Raw genomic sequence first — 14,072 nt, 5'->3', positions numbered from 1 at the left:
CACCCCCACAATCTCCCTCTCTGTTCCCCAACCCCACTCCCAGCTCCATCCAACCCAGTGCCAAGTCTTCTCCCTCCCTAGCACCTCCTGGTCTTCCCCTTCGGCCTGTACTATGGAGATAGAGCTTCCAAACTTGGCCTCTCAGTCACCTATGCCTCAGCCTTCCATCCAGTCAATGCTAGGCAACCGAAAAGCACCTACTAGGCTCCAAGCCCTGTGCTCCTTTCTGGGAATGCAAAGGCCAAAGGGAAGATATCCATGTCCCTGACAGAGCGGTGGCAGGAAGAGGGCAGCCCAGATGGGGTTTTGTTTTTGTCTGGTATGAGGGAGCAGAGGAGCTAATCCTGGAAGGGCCCTGTGGGGTTGCAGGAGATAGAAGTGTGGAGGGAGGATTTTCCAGGGCTAGGAGCAAGACTGGTCAAAGGTATGGAAGGGGTCCCAGAATAGCCATTCAAGGAGCATCCAGCAGGTTAATGTGGATCCAGAGCTATTGCCTGGATCACTCTATTTTGAGAATCACTCTATTTTGTTCCTCCATGTATGACTTTCTTCTCCCATTAGTGCTTGCAATGAGGGAAGCCCAAATAGGATGTGCCATGGTATCCTGTTGTGCAACCTAGTCTGGGGAACAGACTAGAATACCACCACCCTCCAACCTTGAAAGTGGGCAAAAGGGGCATTGCACCAGACCAGCCTTGAGTCTCAGCAACAGGGATGAATCAACTTTTGCCCAGTCTTCTTTCCTGTTCCTCACTGATAATACCTTTAGAATTCTTCTCTGCTGTTTGTTTGGGGGCGTCTGAGCCTCCCATACCGGCAAACAATAAACCCTAGTTGGTCCAGATTCTGTTTCTCTGCCTTTCTAGTGTTCTGGCATTGGCTTCATGTGGCTAGAGCATAGCAATGAGAGCCTTTCCTAATTGAGGGGGCATGTAATTATCTCCTTCCCGCACCCCCACTCTGATTTCCCACACTAGTTGATTTCTGGATGAGGAAAATCCTTCATTCAGATTGAATAGTTATTAATACAACAGAGGACTAATCATCTCTCACAGTAGGCAGCTTAATACCTCTTCTCTCCCACACTTTCCTTTGGAGCTTCCCAAACACTGAGCTAGCTTTAACAATGTGCAAGTTAAACTTCACCATCTACATGTATATCCATGGAAGGTATATTGCCAAGGTAAGTGAGCTTTTCTACAGCATTCAGAATTTCTCCTTTTACTGTAACTGATGCTTTCGTGTATAGATAGTGTAGAGCTATCTGAAGGAAAAGCTCCATTTCCCTGCTTTTGTTAGGCTAAAATTAGCACAAGCTCAGGGAATCAATTCCCATTTTGTTGCATTTCAACCTCAGAAGGTACACTGAGTACACAATCATCTATGAACCAAAAGTCACACCAACCATCTATGAACCAAAAGTTCTGCCTCCACCTTAGTCTAGGCTTGTAGCCTTTTCAAGTTAAATAATTTATCAGTGATATAGCTGACCTTGATGTACTTTTCATCTTTGTTAAAGGCATCTCACAAAATTACTGAAAATATTCCAACAAGCATGGGAGCAAGTACATAACCCTGCTTTACTTATTTGAAGGTGGGAAGGTGCTAGAGCATCATCCGTTAGGCAAGCATTATCTCAGGAAACTGAATACAATACAGATGAAGTTCTCCCTCAAATTTGGCCCTACTTTTCCATAAGCCCTCACATTCAACAACATCAGAGGCCCTAGTTAAACTGATGAACATTGTGTATGGATCTTTACTTTGCTCCAGGCATTTCTCCAGGAATTGTCGGGCAGTAAACATCATCTCGACCATTTTTTAGACCTTTCTGAAGTCACACTGGCTCTCAGGTAGATGACCATCTTCCTAGCCTATTAAGGAGGACTCTGGCAAGAATCTTGCCCACAATGACTAAGAGAGAGACCAACCCCTCCCCCCAAAAAACACACAGAGTGATTGTCACAGGACAATCTATTTCCTTTATCCTTATAGAGATGGACAATGGAGGCATCTTTGAACTCCTGAAGGACAACCTGCTCTTGCCATATAACCTGGGAGATTTCAGTCAGCTTTTGTCTGAGCAGTGGACATCTTGCCTTGCAAATCTTAGTTGGAACAGAATCAGCACCAGGTGCTTTGCCACATGGGAAAAGCCTAATGACATTCAAAAACTGTTTTTTCAGTCAGAAGTTCTGCTAGAGAGGGACTGATTTCAAGCTGAGGTAAATGGTCAGTGACGTCAGCATTGATAGACAATATATAGATGAGAATACTATGGAAGTATTCAGTCCATCTCTGCACCATCGTGTCTTTATCACCAATCAATGCGGCTCCATCAGTGATGACTTGCTCTGTAGATCTTTGGCCCATAGCCTTCAGGGCATCACAAAAGCGCTTGGGATTGTTACCATCAGTGGAAAACTGAAATTCATCTGGCTTCTTCCTGAGCCAAGAATCCTACATTTCTCTTAGCTTCACTTGCAGTTTACTATTGATGGAGTTAAATGCTCACTTCTTAAAGATGGATGAACTATTTTGCTGGTAAACTCTACAGAGTTCTCATTTGTCATTTAGCAGCTTCTGCATTTCCCTATCATTTTAATGAAACAAATCTTAAGGTTTGTAAGTGTGCTGGCCCAGATCAGTAAATGCAGTGGTGTACACCAAATCTTTGAAAGCTCCCACTCCTTTCCTGCTCCACTGTTGCCAACCATGTGTTGGCTCAGCTTTCCCTCCAAGTTAGCAGCAACTTGTACATGCTCAGAGAATGCTCAGATAATAAGTCTTCTGGTAATCATTTTGCTTTGGGACCACCACTTTTGTTGAATTTGAATGTTTATCTTGGAGAGGACAAGTCTATGACCAGTCCAACATTCTGAACAGTACATTGCCTTCGTCACTCTCATATCCTGTCTGTCTCACCTCCTTATAATGATATAGTCCATTAAATGCCAATGTTTGATAAAAGGGTGTATCCATGAGATTTTATTGGGTTTAGGTAAGTTCATGAAAATGTTGGTGAGGAGAAGGTCACAAGACATACAGATCTTTAAGAGTTAAGTGGCCATTACTGTTGCTATTTCTGAATCCATTCTCCCAGGGACTCCCTACTATTTCTGATGGTCTGCGTCTATTCTGGTGTTAAAGTCACGCAGAATTATATCAGCTTGTCCTCTTTCAGCACACTGGTGATGCGGGGCTTCATAAAATTTTTCTTTGACCTCATCAAGATTAGTCATGGAGGGAGTATATGCACTAATGATGGTGGTGTGATGCTTTCATACAAGGGGCAATTGCATCTTTATGAATCTTTCACTCACTCCTTTTGGGAGGCATACAAGCTTCTTAACTAGATTGGTTTTGATTGCAAAACCTAACCCAGCTTTGCAGCACTTCTCATCCCTGCAGCCACTCCAGAAAAACATGTATCCAGCTCTGACTTCCAGTAAACTTCCAGTAAACATTTGCAAGCTTTGTTTCACTCAAGGCTGCTATTTGGATGTGATAACTGCAGAGTTCTCTCTCAACATTATGTGTTTGTCTTTCAGGTCTACTGGATTTCCCATTTTCCATAAGCATGCACATATTCCATGTACTGATGGTGAGTGGAATCATTTCACAAACGTTTTTGTACATTTTTTTTTGACTACAGGTTGGGACCTCTGCCTGCTGTAGCAAGCTGACCAAGGTTGTGTGAAGGAGACAAATTTTAGGGTACTTTTTCTAGTCCCCTTTCAATGCTAGAAGGTGAGCAATGCAGTCCTTAAAAAAGGCTATGCAGACACCCAGGGGGCTGCTGAATCCCAAAGTTGCTTCAGTCCAGTGAGAAGATGATCCTGTGGTCTGGGCTGCCTGTGCATAGGGTTGTAACTATAGCTCCCAGTGTATCTACACCTGCTGCTTTGTCACTTGTCTTTCACCTCAGGACTTTAAAAATGGTAAAATCGTCTTTTGATTCATGCATAAATTTAAGTAAGGCAGAATTGTGTGAAGTTGTCAGCCTCCTTCTCTCTTATAGAGTCATCAAAGTCCAGTAGCAAGACAGCAGTCAAGGTAAATGGTGGTGGCTCAGCATATAGTAGTGGCTTTGATGTCTAAACAAGTGTCTGCTTCTGCCATCTTCATGGCTGCTGGAACAAACTGTTCTCCTCCACATATTCCACATGGGAAGTCTTCATACACTTGAGGTAATCACCCCCCAACTCACTGATGGTTTGAGACCCCTCGACTACCCTCAATCTAGTTTGGCCCATCTGCTGTAATGGTTTACTGGGGTGTGGCCACTACATATGCTACAGCGTGTTGGAGCCAAATATGAGAGTTGGATGACCAGTTGGACATCAGAGGTGGAAAGTAGCTCTCACACCAGAGATACCAGTGTTTCCTGAACACTGCACACCCTTGTTTGCTGGGTTTGCCCAGTTCAGGATATCTTCCTTTGAGAGAATACTGTCATTGGAGGTTTTCTTTGGGAGGCAAGCATATGATAGAAGCAAGCTTCTTAAGCCTGTTGGAGAATTTCAGGGGCTTCTTATTTTTCCTGAGAACTCTTTAGGCAGAATAACTTCTAAATCAGTGTACCTAGAATTAGAATTTATAGGTCAGTGAAAAGTCTTTACCCTGAATACCTATGATCTCTGATTAAAATTCAATTTCCAATTTTGCATTTATGATGGGAAATGACAGATCAATATCAGGCTAAAAGCCCTTCCTTAATAAACTCATGATCAAAGGAGATGGAACAAACTGTTTTGAAAGGATAGTCAATCAGAAAAAATCATACAGACACATACACACATAAACATAATAAGCTGGAGCTCAAATCTTACCCTTCATCACATAATTTACCCTGGAGAGAAACCCCACAGATGTCAAAATGTTGGGATGCCTTCAGTCTGAGTACAAAATTTGCTGTATAGCCATCTCTATGCTGGTTATTCTTAAATCTACTCACTTTAACCTCTGCTGACCTCCAAATTGCCTTTCAGAAATAGAGAAACAGATGCCCATTAAACACCTTAAACTAAATGTGTCCAAAAGTGTCCAAACAACTCAATATCTTTCACCCTAACCCCACCTCCACCCCTTCTCTATTACCGTAGGGGCAAACAGCATCCTTCTCGTCCCTCAGGCTCAGAAATGTCAGTATCCCCATGCTAAGACTACCTCTCTTTTTACTTTTTTTGCTTTCATCATTTCTTTTTTTTTTAACATTTTAAATTATTTTGTTTTCAGTTTTCTACAATCATTTCCATACATCTTAGATTTTTCCCCTTCCCTCCCTTCTCCACTCCCAGATGGTGTGCAATCTTATATAGGTTCTACACATTCATTTCCATTAAATACATTTTCACCTTAGTCATGTTGCATAGAAGAGATAAAATGAATAGTAAAACCATAAAACAAAACAAAACATAACACAAGAGAAAATGGTCTGCTTCATTCTGCGATCCAATTCCATAGTTCTTTCTCTGGATGTGGAAGGCATATTGCCTCAAGAGTGTATTGGGAATTTTTTAGGTCCTTGCATTGCTGTGAATGACTAAGTCCACCAGAAAAATTCCTTACACATTGTGGTTGTTGCTGTGTACAAAGTTCTCCTGGTTCTGTTCCTTTCACTCAGCCCTTCCAGGTCTCTCTGAAGTCTTCCTGTTCATCATTTCTTATAGCACAATAGTATTCCAGTATATTCATATACCACAACTTGTTCAGTCATTCCCCAATTGATGGGCATCTCTTTGATTTCCAGTTCTTGGCCACCACAAAGAGAGCTGCTATAAATATTTTTGTACATGGGACTTTTTCCCATTTTTATGATCTCTTTGGGATACAGTCCTAGAAGTGATATTGCTGGGTCAATGGGTATGCACATCTTTGTAGCCCTTTGGGCATAGTTCCAAATTGCTCTCCAGAATGGTTGGATCAGCTCACAGTCCCACCAACAATGAATTAGTGTTCCAACTCTTCCACATCTCCAACATTGATCATCTTCCTATTTTGTCATGTTAGCCAATCTGATAGGTGTGATGTGGTACCTCAGAGTTGTTTTGATTTGCATCTCTCAAATCAATAGTGATTTAGAGCATTTTTTTCATATGACTATACTTTCTTCCTCTGAAAACTGCCTGTTCATATCTTTTGACCATTTATCAATAGAGGAATGACTTGTATTCTTGTAAATTTGACTCAGTTCTCTTTATATTTTAGAAATGAGGCCTTTATCACAGACACTAGTTGCAAAAATTCTTTCCCAGTTTTCTGCTTCTCTCCTAATCTTAGCTGCATTGGGTTTGTTTATGTAAAAACTTTTCAATTTAATGTAGTCAAAATTATTCATTTTGCACTTCATAATGTTCTCTATCTTTTATTTGGTCAAAAATTTCTCCATTCTCCATAAATCTGACAAATACACTATTCCTTGCTCTCCTAATTTGCTTATAGTATCAGTTTTTAACAAAATCTTGGGTTACAAATTTTCTCCCCTTTTATCCCCTCCCCCCGAAACACCAAGCATTCTAATTTCCCCTATGACCAATCTGCCCTCTCTTCTATCATCCCTCTCTGCCCTTGTCCCCATCTTCTCTTTTGTCCTGTAGGGCCAGATAACTTTCTATACCCCTTTACCTGTATTTCTTATTTCCTAGTGGCAAGAACATTACTCGACAGTTGTTCCTAACACTTTGAGTTCCAACTTCTTTACCTCCCTCCCTCCCCACCCCTTCCCTTTGGAAGGCAAGCAATTCAATATAGGCCAAATCTGTGTAGTTTTGCAAATGACTTCCATAATAGTTGTGTTGTATAAGACTAACTATATTTCCCTCCATCCTATCCTGTCCCCCATTACTTCTATTCTCTTTTGATCCTGTCCCTCCCCATGAGTGTCGACCTCAAATTGCTCCCTCCTCCCCATGCCCTCCCTTCCATCATCCCCCCTACCCTGCTTATCCCCTTATCCCCCACTTTCCTGTATTGTAAGATAGGTTTTCATACCAAAATGAGTGTGCATTTTATTCCTTCCTTTAGTGGGATGTGATGAGAGTAAACTTCATGTTTTTCTCTCACCTCCCCTCTTTATCCCTCCACTAATAAGTCTTTTGCTTGCCTCTTTTATGAGAGATAATTTGCCCCATTCCATTTCTTCCTTTCTCCTCCCAATATATTTCTCTCTCACTGCTTGATTTCATTTTTTAAAGATATGATCCCATCCTCTTCAATTCACTCTGTGCACTCTGTCTCTATGTGTGTGTGCGTGTGTGCATGTGTGTGTGTGTAATCCCATCCAGTACCCAGATACTAAAAAGTTTCAAGAGTTACAAATATTGTCTTTCCATGTAGGAATGTAAACAGTTCAACTTTAGTAAGTCTCTTATGACTTCTCTCTGCTGTTCACCTTTTCATGCTTCTCTTCATTCTTGTGTTTGAAAGTCAAATTTTCTTTTCAGCTCTGGTCTTTTCATCAAGAATGCTTGAAAGTCCTCTATTTCATTGAAAGACCAATTTTTCCCCTGAAGTATTATACTCAGTTTTGCTGGGTAGGTGATTCTTGGTTTTAGTCCTAGTTCCTTTGACTTCTGGAATATCCTATTCCATGCCCTTCGATCCCTTAATGTAGAAGCTGCTAGATCTTGTATTATCCTGATTGTATTTCCACAATACTTGAATTGTTTCTTTCTAGCTGCTTGCAATATTTTCTCCTTGACCTGGGAACTCTGGAATTTGGCCACAATGTTCCTGGGAGTTTCTCTTTTTGGATCTCTTTCAGGTGGTGTTCTGTGGATTCCTTGAATATTTATTTTGCCCTCTGGTTCTAGAATCTCAGGGCAGTTTTCCTTGATAATTTCATGAAAGATGATGTCTAGGCTCTTTTTTTGATCATGGCTTTCAGGTAGTCCCATAATTTTTAAATTGTCTCTCCTAGATCTATTTTCCAGGTCAGTTGTTTTTCCAATGAGATATTTCACATTATCTTCCATTGTTTGATTCTTTTGGTTTTGTTTTGTGATTTCTTGGTTTCTCATAAAGTCATTAGCCTCCATCTGTTCCATTCTAATTTTGAAAGAGCTATTTTCTTCAGTGAGCTTTTGAACCTCCTTTTCCATTTGGCTAATTCTGCTTTTGAAAGCATTCTTCTCTTCATTGGCTTTTTGAACCTCTTTTGCCAATTGAGTTAGCCTATTTTTCAGGGTGTTATTTTCTTCAGCATTTTTTTGGGTCTCCTTTAGCAGGGTGCTGACCTGCTGTTCATGTTTTGACTGCATGTCTCTCATTTCTCTTCCCAGCTTTTCCTCCACCTCTCTAACTTGATTTTCAAAATTCTTTTTGAGCTCTTCCATGGCCTGAGCCCATTGAGTGGGCTGGGATACAGAAGTCTTGATTTCTGTGTCTTTGCCTGATGGTAAGCATTGTTCTTCCTCATCAGAAAGGAAGGGAGGAAATGCCTGTTCACCAAGAAAGTAACCTTCTATAGTCTTATTTCTTTTCCCTTTTCTGGGCATTTTCCCAGCCAGTGACTTGACCTCTGAATATTCTCCTCACACCCACCTCACCTCCTGATCCTCCCAGCCAGCACTTGGGGTCTGAGATTCAAATGCTGCTCCCCAGCCTCAGGGCTTTGGGCGGGGGCAGGGCTGCTATTTAGTGTGAGATTAAGTTCAGGTGCTCAGGTGGGGGCAGGGCCACCTCTCAGGCTCAGTTCCTTCAGGGGGTTTATGCAGAGACCTTCAACAATAGATCCAGGTTCCTGCCTGCTTGGGGAGCCCTGGTCTGCCTCTGCCTCAGCTTCTGCCTCCCAAGGGGGCCTGAGTTATGGGGGCACCCCACTCCCCTCTCGACCCGCCAAAGAGACCCTCTCACCGACCCCCATCACCTGTGGGTGGAGGGTCTCGTGAGGCCGCTCGAGATCCCGTCCCTGAAGCCTGCTCGGATCTGCTCCTTTTGGTGCCGGGCCGGGGCGGGGCTGGGCTGGGCTCCGTGTCCGCAGCATGACGGACCTTTTGTGAGAGGTTTGCAGGTCCCTCTGGAACAGAAATCTCCTTCGCTCCAGTGTTCTGTGGCCTCTACTGCTCCAGAATTCACCATGAGTTACTTTATACAGATGTTCTATGGGTTGTGGGTTCGGAGCTATGTGTATGTGTGTCTTTCTACTCCACCATCTTGTAGTATCAGGTTTTATACCTAGATCATGTATCCATTTAGACTTTATTCTTGCGTACAGTATCAGACATTGGTCTATGCCCAGTTTCCGCCACACTGTTATCCAGTTTTCCCAGCAATTTTTGTCAAACAGTGAGTTCTTGTCCCAGAAGCTGGGATCCTTGAGTTTATCAAATAGTAGATTGCTATATTCATTGACTACTGTGTCTTGAGTATCTAACATATTCCACTGGTCTACCCAGCCAGTACCAAGTGGTTTGGATAATTGCTGCTTTATAATACAATTTGAGATCTGGTAAGACTAGGCCACGTTCCGTAGCATTTCTTTTCATTAGTTCCCTTGATATTCCGGACCTTTTGTTCTTCCAGATGAATTTTGACATTTTTTCTAGCTCTAGAAAATAATTATCTGGTAGTTTGATTGGTATGGCACTGAATAAGTAAATTAATTTGGGTAGAATTGTCATTTTTATTATATTGGCTCAGCCTACCCACAAGCAACTGATATCTTTCCACTTACTTAGATCTGACTTGATTTGTGCGAAAAGTATTTTGTAATTGTGTTCATATAGTCCCTGGGTATGTTTTGGCAGAGTAGACTTTCAGATATTTTATAGGGTCTACCATAGCTTTAAATGGGATTTTTCTTTCTATCTCTTGCTATTGGGCTTTGTTAGTAATATATATAGAAATGCAGATGATTTACGTGAGTTTATTTTGTAACCTGCAATTCTGCCAAAGTTGTTTATTATTTCAAGTAGTTTTTTTACTTGATTCTCTAAGTATATCATCGTATCATCTACAAAGAGTGATGACTTAGTTTCTTCTTTGCCTACTCTAATTTCTTCAATTTCTTTTTCTACTCATTGCTAAAGCTAACATTTCTAGTACCATACTGAATAACAGTGGTGACAATGGACTCTTTTTTTTACTATTTAAGAGACATCTCATTTTCCAGAGCATTTCCCAGCAAGCGAGCTGTGCCCTGAGTTTGACGTAACAACAATCCTTTAATCTCACCCTCTGGAGGAACTCAGCAAAATCCTAGAATCATTTCACACCAGCACCAGGTGTTCTCTGAGCTTCGACAAGGTCCTATAGTACCTATGTCCTGGTTTTGAAGCCCTGCTATGAATCAAAGCTGTCTCATTGTGGTTGTAACTCCTCATCATCAGGGGTAACACTCCATAACTCACTCCATAGCCACATGTCTAGGTATTGAGATTTGCCCACACTAAAGCAGTTGCCTACTAGAAGAAGTCCCTGGACATGTGTCTACTTTCCCTCTTCCAACAGAATAAAGATGACTTTTTGCTTATGCCTACTCTTACCTCTTTGGTTTTGGTGCTTATTTTGTTTTAAATTTTTGGAGTTAAATGTGGTGGCCACAACCTATGTGAGCTCTTTGGTATTTTAGAGTTAACAGCAGATGCAAAACCTCTGTGACCCTTTGGTTATTTGTTCTCAGGGTTCACAGAACCTAGGATTCCTCCTCTCCTCACTTTCTCTCATGGCCAGATCCAATATGGTACCAAGGTCTGCAGGTCTCCCCTCTGCAGCATCTCTTATGTACCCCCTATTTCATCTGAGGGGACCAACCCCCTGGTGCAGACCCCCATCACTCACACACGGACCAGGGGGATACCTGCTTGGGGAGGTGGGGGTAAGGTCTCTTGATTCCAGAGCTCCCCTCTGACCAGGTCACCTCCCCCACTAAGCAAGCTCCAGGCTTCCCATTGATTCCAGTCTGGAAAGCAACATGGTGGGGCATCCAAAGCACTTCCTGTCCCGGCCACCTCTCTCTCCAGAAGTCTCCATGGGGAGACCCAGGCCCGGTCTGTTCCAAGAACAAGACCCTCCATCTCAGGCTCTGGTCAATTTCTCTGACCTCACCCCATGGCTGGAATGCTCTCCCCACTGCACCCCAACTCCTGACCTTCCCCAGCCCCTCCCCTGTGATAACTAGACCTGCTGGGCTAGACCTCGTCTGGCGCGTGCTTTGTACAGACTGGTCTGCATGGCTGCTCCTCGTTATTTTGTCTCCCGGAATCTAACTTCGAACCTGGCACACAGCAGGCGCTTAAGCAGTGCTTCTTAAGTCCAATGGAGCCCTGGGAGGGGCCGAGGGTCAGGCCTGGAAGTTGTCCAGGAGCAGGAGCCACAATGGGCCGCGGCCAGGTACAGAAGCTGAGCTGGGCGAGGAGATGAAGGGAAGAGAAAAGGAACTCGAAGGGTCACCCCACGTGTTTGGCGTTTGGGTGTGATTGTGGGCATGCGCACAAGGAGGCCGTGCTCTGGACTACGTTTCCCAGAAGGCCATCCGGACACTTGCCTGAGCTCGGAGCGGGGTTCCGGCTCAGCTTCCAAAGCTTGGCGTCACTTCCGCTCCTCCCAACTCCCCTCCTTTTTGACCGTTACTGCTCAGGAACTGTCCACCCGGCTCCGCCCTATTCTCTGCCCGGGTGAGTGATAGTCCGGCAGGGAGGGCCGGGTGCGGAGGGGGCGGGGCAGGAGGGGCCCCAGTGCCTGGCTTGTCTGAGTTAACGGGTAAAGGTGGGAGCGCTAGTGAGGCAGATGTTTACGCGTGCGCACTCTTGGCCGCCCGCAGCCACGCCCCGCGTTCAGGGCAATGGCGTATCCAGGCTTAGGGAGGATGGGCCACCGCCCTGCAGCCAATCAGCGGCCTCGCTGGTCTGTAGAGGCGCATGCGTATTCTCTTGGGCCGGCTGTGATCTGTGTCGTGCGTGTCTCAGCGTGTTCCTGCGCATGCGTGGTTCTGAGCTTTCTAGTTAAGCTTACCCCTGGCCACATCCAGGGCTCTGGCCTGTTTCCCAGGCCGGGGTCCGCGGGGCGGTGCTGGACCCGCGGTTTCGGCAGGACTGGGGGCTTCGTAGGAGCCGGGGCCTCCGGGGGAGGTTCTGGGTCCGGGGTTTCGGCAGAGCTGGGGTCCCTCCTGGGGGCGGTGGCTGCCTCCTCTGGAGGAGCCCTGGGTCTGGGGGCTGTCCCAGGTACCGGGTCTGGGGACTTAAGCGGGGCCAGAACCTTTGTGGGCCCTGAGGCCGGGGCTGCCACTCACAGGGCCCTTCTCTCCTTCCCCAGCTCTGCCTCCTCCGCCTGGAGCACGAGGGATGGCCCCCAGGCCCTCAGTGTCATCCACCTCCCAGGTGAGCTCCGGGGCCAAGGGTTGGGGCAAACCGGGGGCCAAGCAGGTGAGCAGAGGAGGGAGCTGCACGTGGGCCACCCGTGAGGGACACGAGGGAGACCGGTTCCGCTGACCCGGAGAGTGTGGCGAGCCAAGGCTGGGATTCCCAGTGAGAGGTGCTCGGGTTAAGTGAAGGGGCATTTATGAAGCTCTCCTGTTCTCTCGTTAAGTGCCGAGGATACAGAGAAAGGCAGAACCAGGTGTGAAAGCACCTGCCTTATCCAGGAGGGCCTGCCCTCACAGGTTCTTAGATCTGCTCTTCTAAAAGGAAAGGCACCTTTTGGGGGAGTCAACAATCCCTTTAAACAGGTGCGTGTATCATTCCTTGAGTTCAGGGGGAAAAGTCAGCACCCTGAACTTAGAGAAACAAAGATCAACCAACAAGAGAAGTTTCCAACTGTGACAGATCAACAGACAGATAACTGTCTGACCATACATACGTACATAGTTACCAGAGAGAGAAGCACCAACATTTGGGGTGTGGGAGGTCTTCTTAGGGGCTGCCCAGAGTCCAACCTGGCTAAATAAACACTTCCATCAGTAAACCTCTCCTCAGGGTAATTATGGACTTTTCAGAGCCAAAGGGCATCACAGTCCTTGAGAACCAGTGCCTCATTAACAAAAAGTGTGGGCCTTCCTACAGATCTCCTCTAATCAAACTCCCCTCAATGGGCAGGCCCATTAATGGGTAGGGAAGATCTTCAGTCTCATTAGCATTACACCAGGTTCTCTCCTTTCCAGGAGCTGGCAGAGTCTTAAGTGAGGCATCATGAAACAACCATGAACAAACAAGACGCATGCAAGCAGAGGAATGCCTTTCTGCAGAAAAAGGGATTTTAGCTAATACTTGAAGGAAGCCAGAAGGCAGACATGAGGAGGAAGAGACTTTCATGCTCGGGGGATAGCCATTGACAATGCTGGGAGATGGAGTGGCCTTTCTGCAGAATAGTAAGGAAGCCAGTGTACGCAGGTTGTGTATTAGATGTCTTTTATTTCATCGAATTTTACCCTGTAGGATTACACTCAGTTTTGTTGAGTAATTTTTAGCTGTCAGCCTATATCTTTTACCTTCCTGGATATTATTTTCCAAGTTCTTTGCTCCTTTATACCAGTGGCTGTTAAATCCTGTGTGACCCTGACTGGGACTCCTCAGATCTTGAGTTCTTTCTTTCTGGCTGCTGGCAGTATTCTTTCTTTGACCTGAAAGTTCTAGATTTTGGATATAATATTCCTTAGAGTTGTCATTCGGGGGATTTCTTTCATGAGGTGACCAGTACATGCTATTTCTACTTTATCCTCTGGTTCTACGAGATTTGGGCAGTTTTCTTTTATGATTTCTTATAATGCCTATAACTGGCAAGATATTTTGGTTATAGCTTTCAGGTAGTCTGATGATTCTTAAATTATCTGTTTGATCTGTTTCTAGGTCATTTATTTTTAATAGGAAGGTGGGGCACCGCAGGCACTGAGTGCTGGGCTTGAAGTTAGGAACATTTGAATCCAAATCCAGCCTCAGACTCTGTGACCCTGGGCAAATCACTTCACCTCACCTCTCTCACCCTCAGTTTCGTTGTCTGTAAAATGAGGGTTATAATAGCATTGACCTTCTAGGGTTCTGGTGAGGATCAGATGAACTGTCACCTGTCAAAGCACTTTGCTTTGCAAATCTTAAACCATTATATGGATGCCAGCCATTGTTCATACTCTGAGCTAA

At 44.6% G+C, this 14,072-nt stretch overlaps 1 protein-coding gene across 1 annotated transcript in view; it reads left to right on the top strand.

Moving 5' to 3' along the window:
- The first annotated feature begins 11,858 nt into the window (after nucleotides 1-11,858).
- Nucleotides 11,859-14,072, top strand: part of LOC140502804 (uncharacterized) — a 35,572-nt gene continuing 33,358 nt past the window's right edge. The window contains 2 exon segments of the mRNA XM_072606816.1: nucleotides 11,859-11,944; nucleotides 12,256-12,320. Of these exon segments, the coding sequence (XP_072462917.1) occupies nucleotides 11,923-11,944; nucleotides 12,256-12,320 (87 nt within the window). The 5' untranslated portion in view covers nucleotides 11,859-11,922.

Source organism: Notamacropus eugenii, chromosome 4, assembly GCF_028372415.1.
Source record: "Notamacropus eugenii isolate mMacEug1 chromosome 4, mMacEug1.pri_v2, whole genome shotgun sequence".
In the NCBI taxonomy this organism is placed as follows: domain Eukaryota; kingdom Metazoa; phylum Chordata; class Mammalia; order Diprotodontia; family Macropodidae; genus Notamacropus; species Notamacropus eugenii.
The sequence above is the reverse complement of the archived record's forward strand: the minus strand, read 5'-3'. Positions and strand labels throughout refer to the sequence as shown.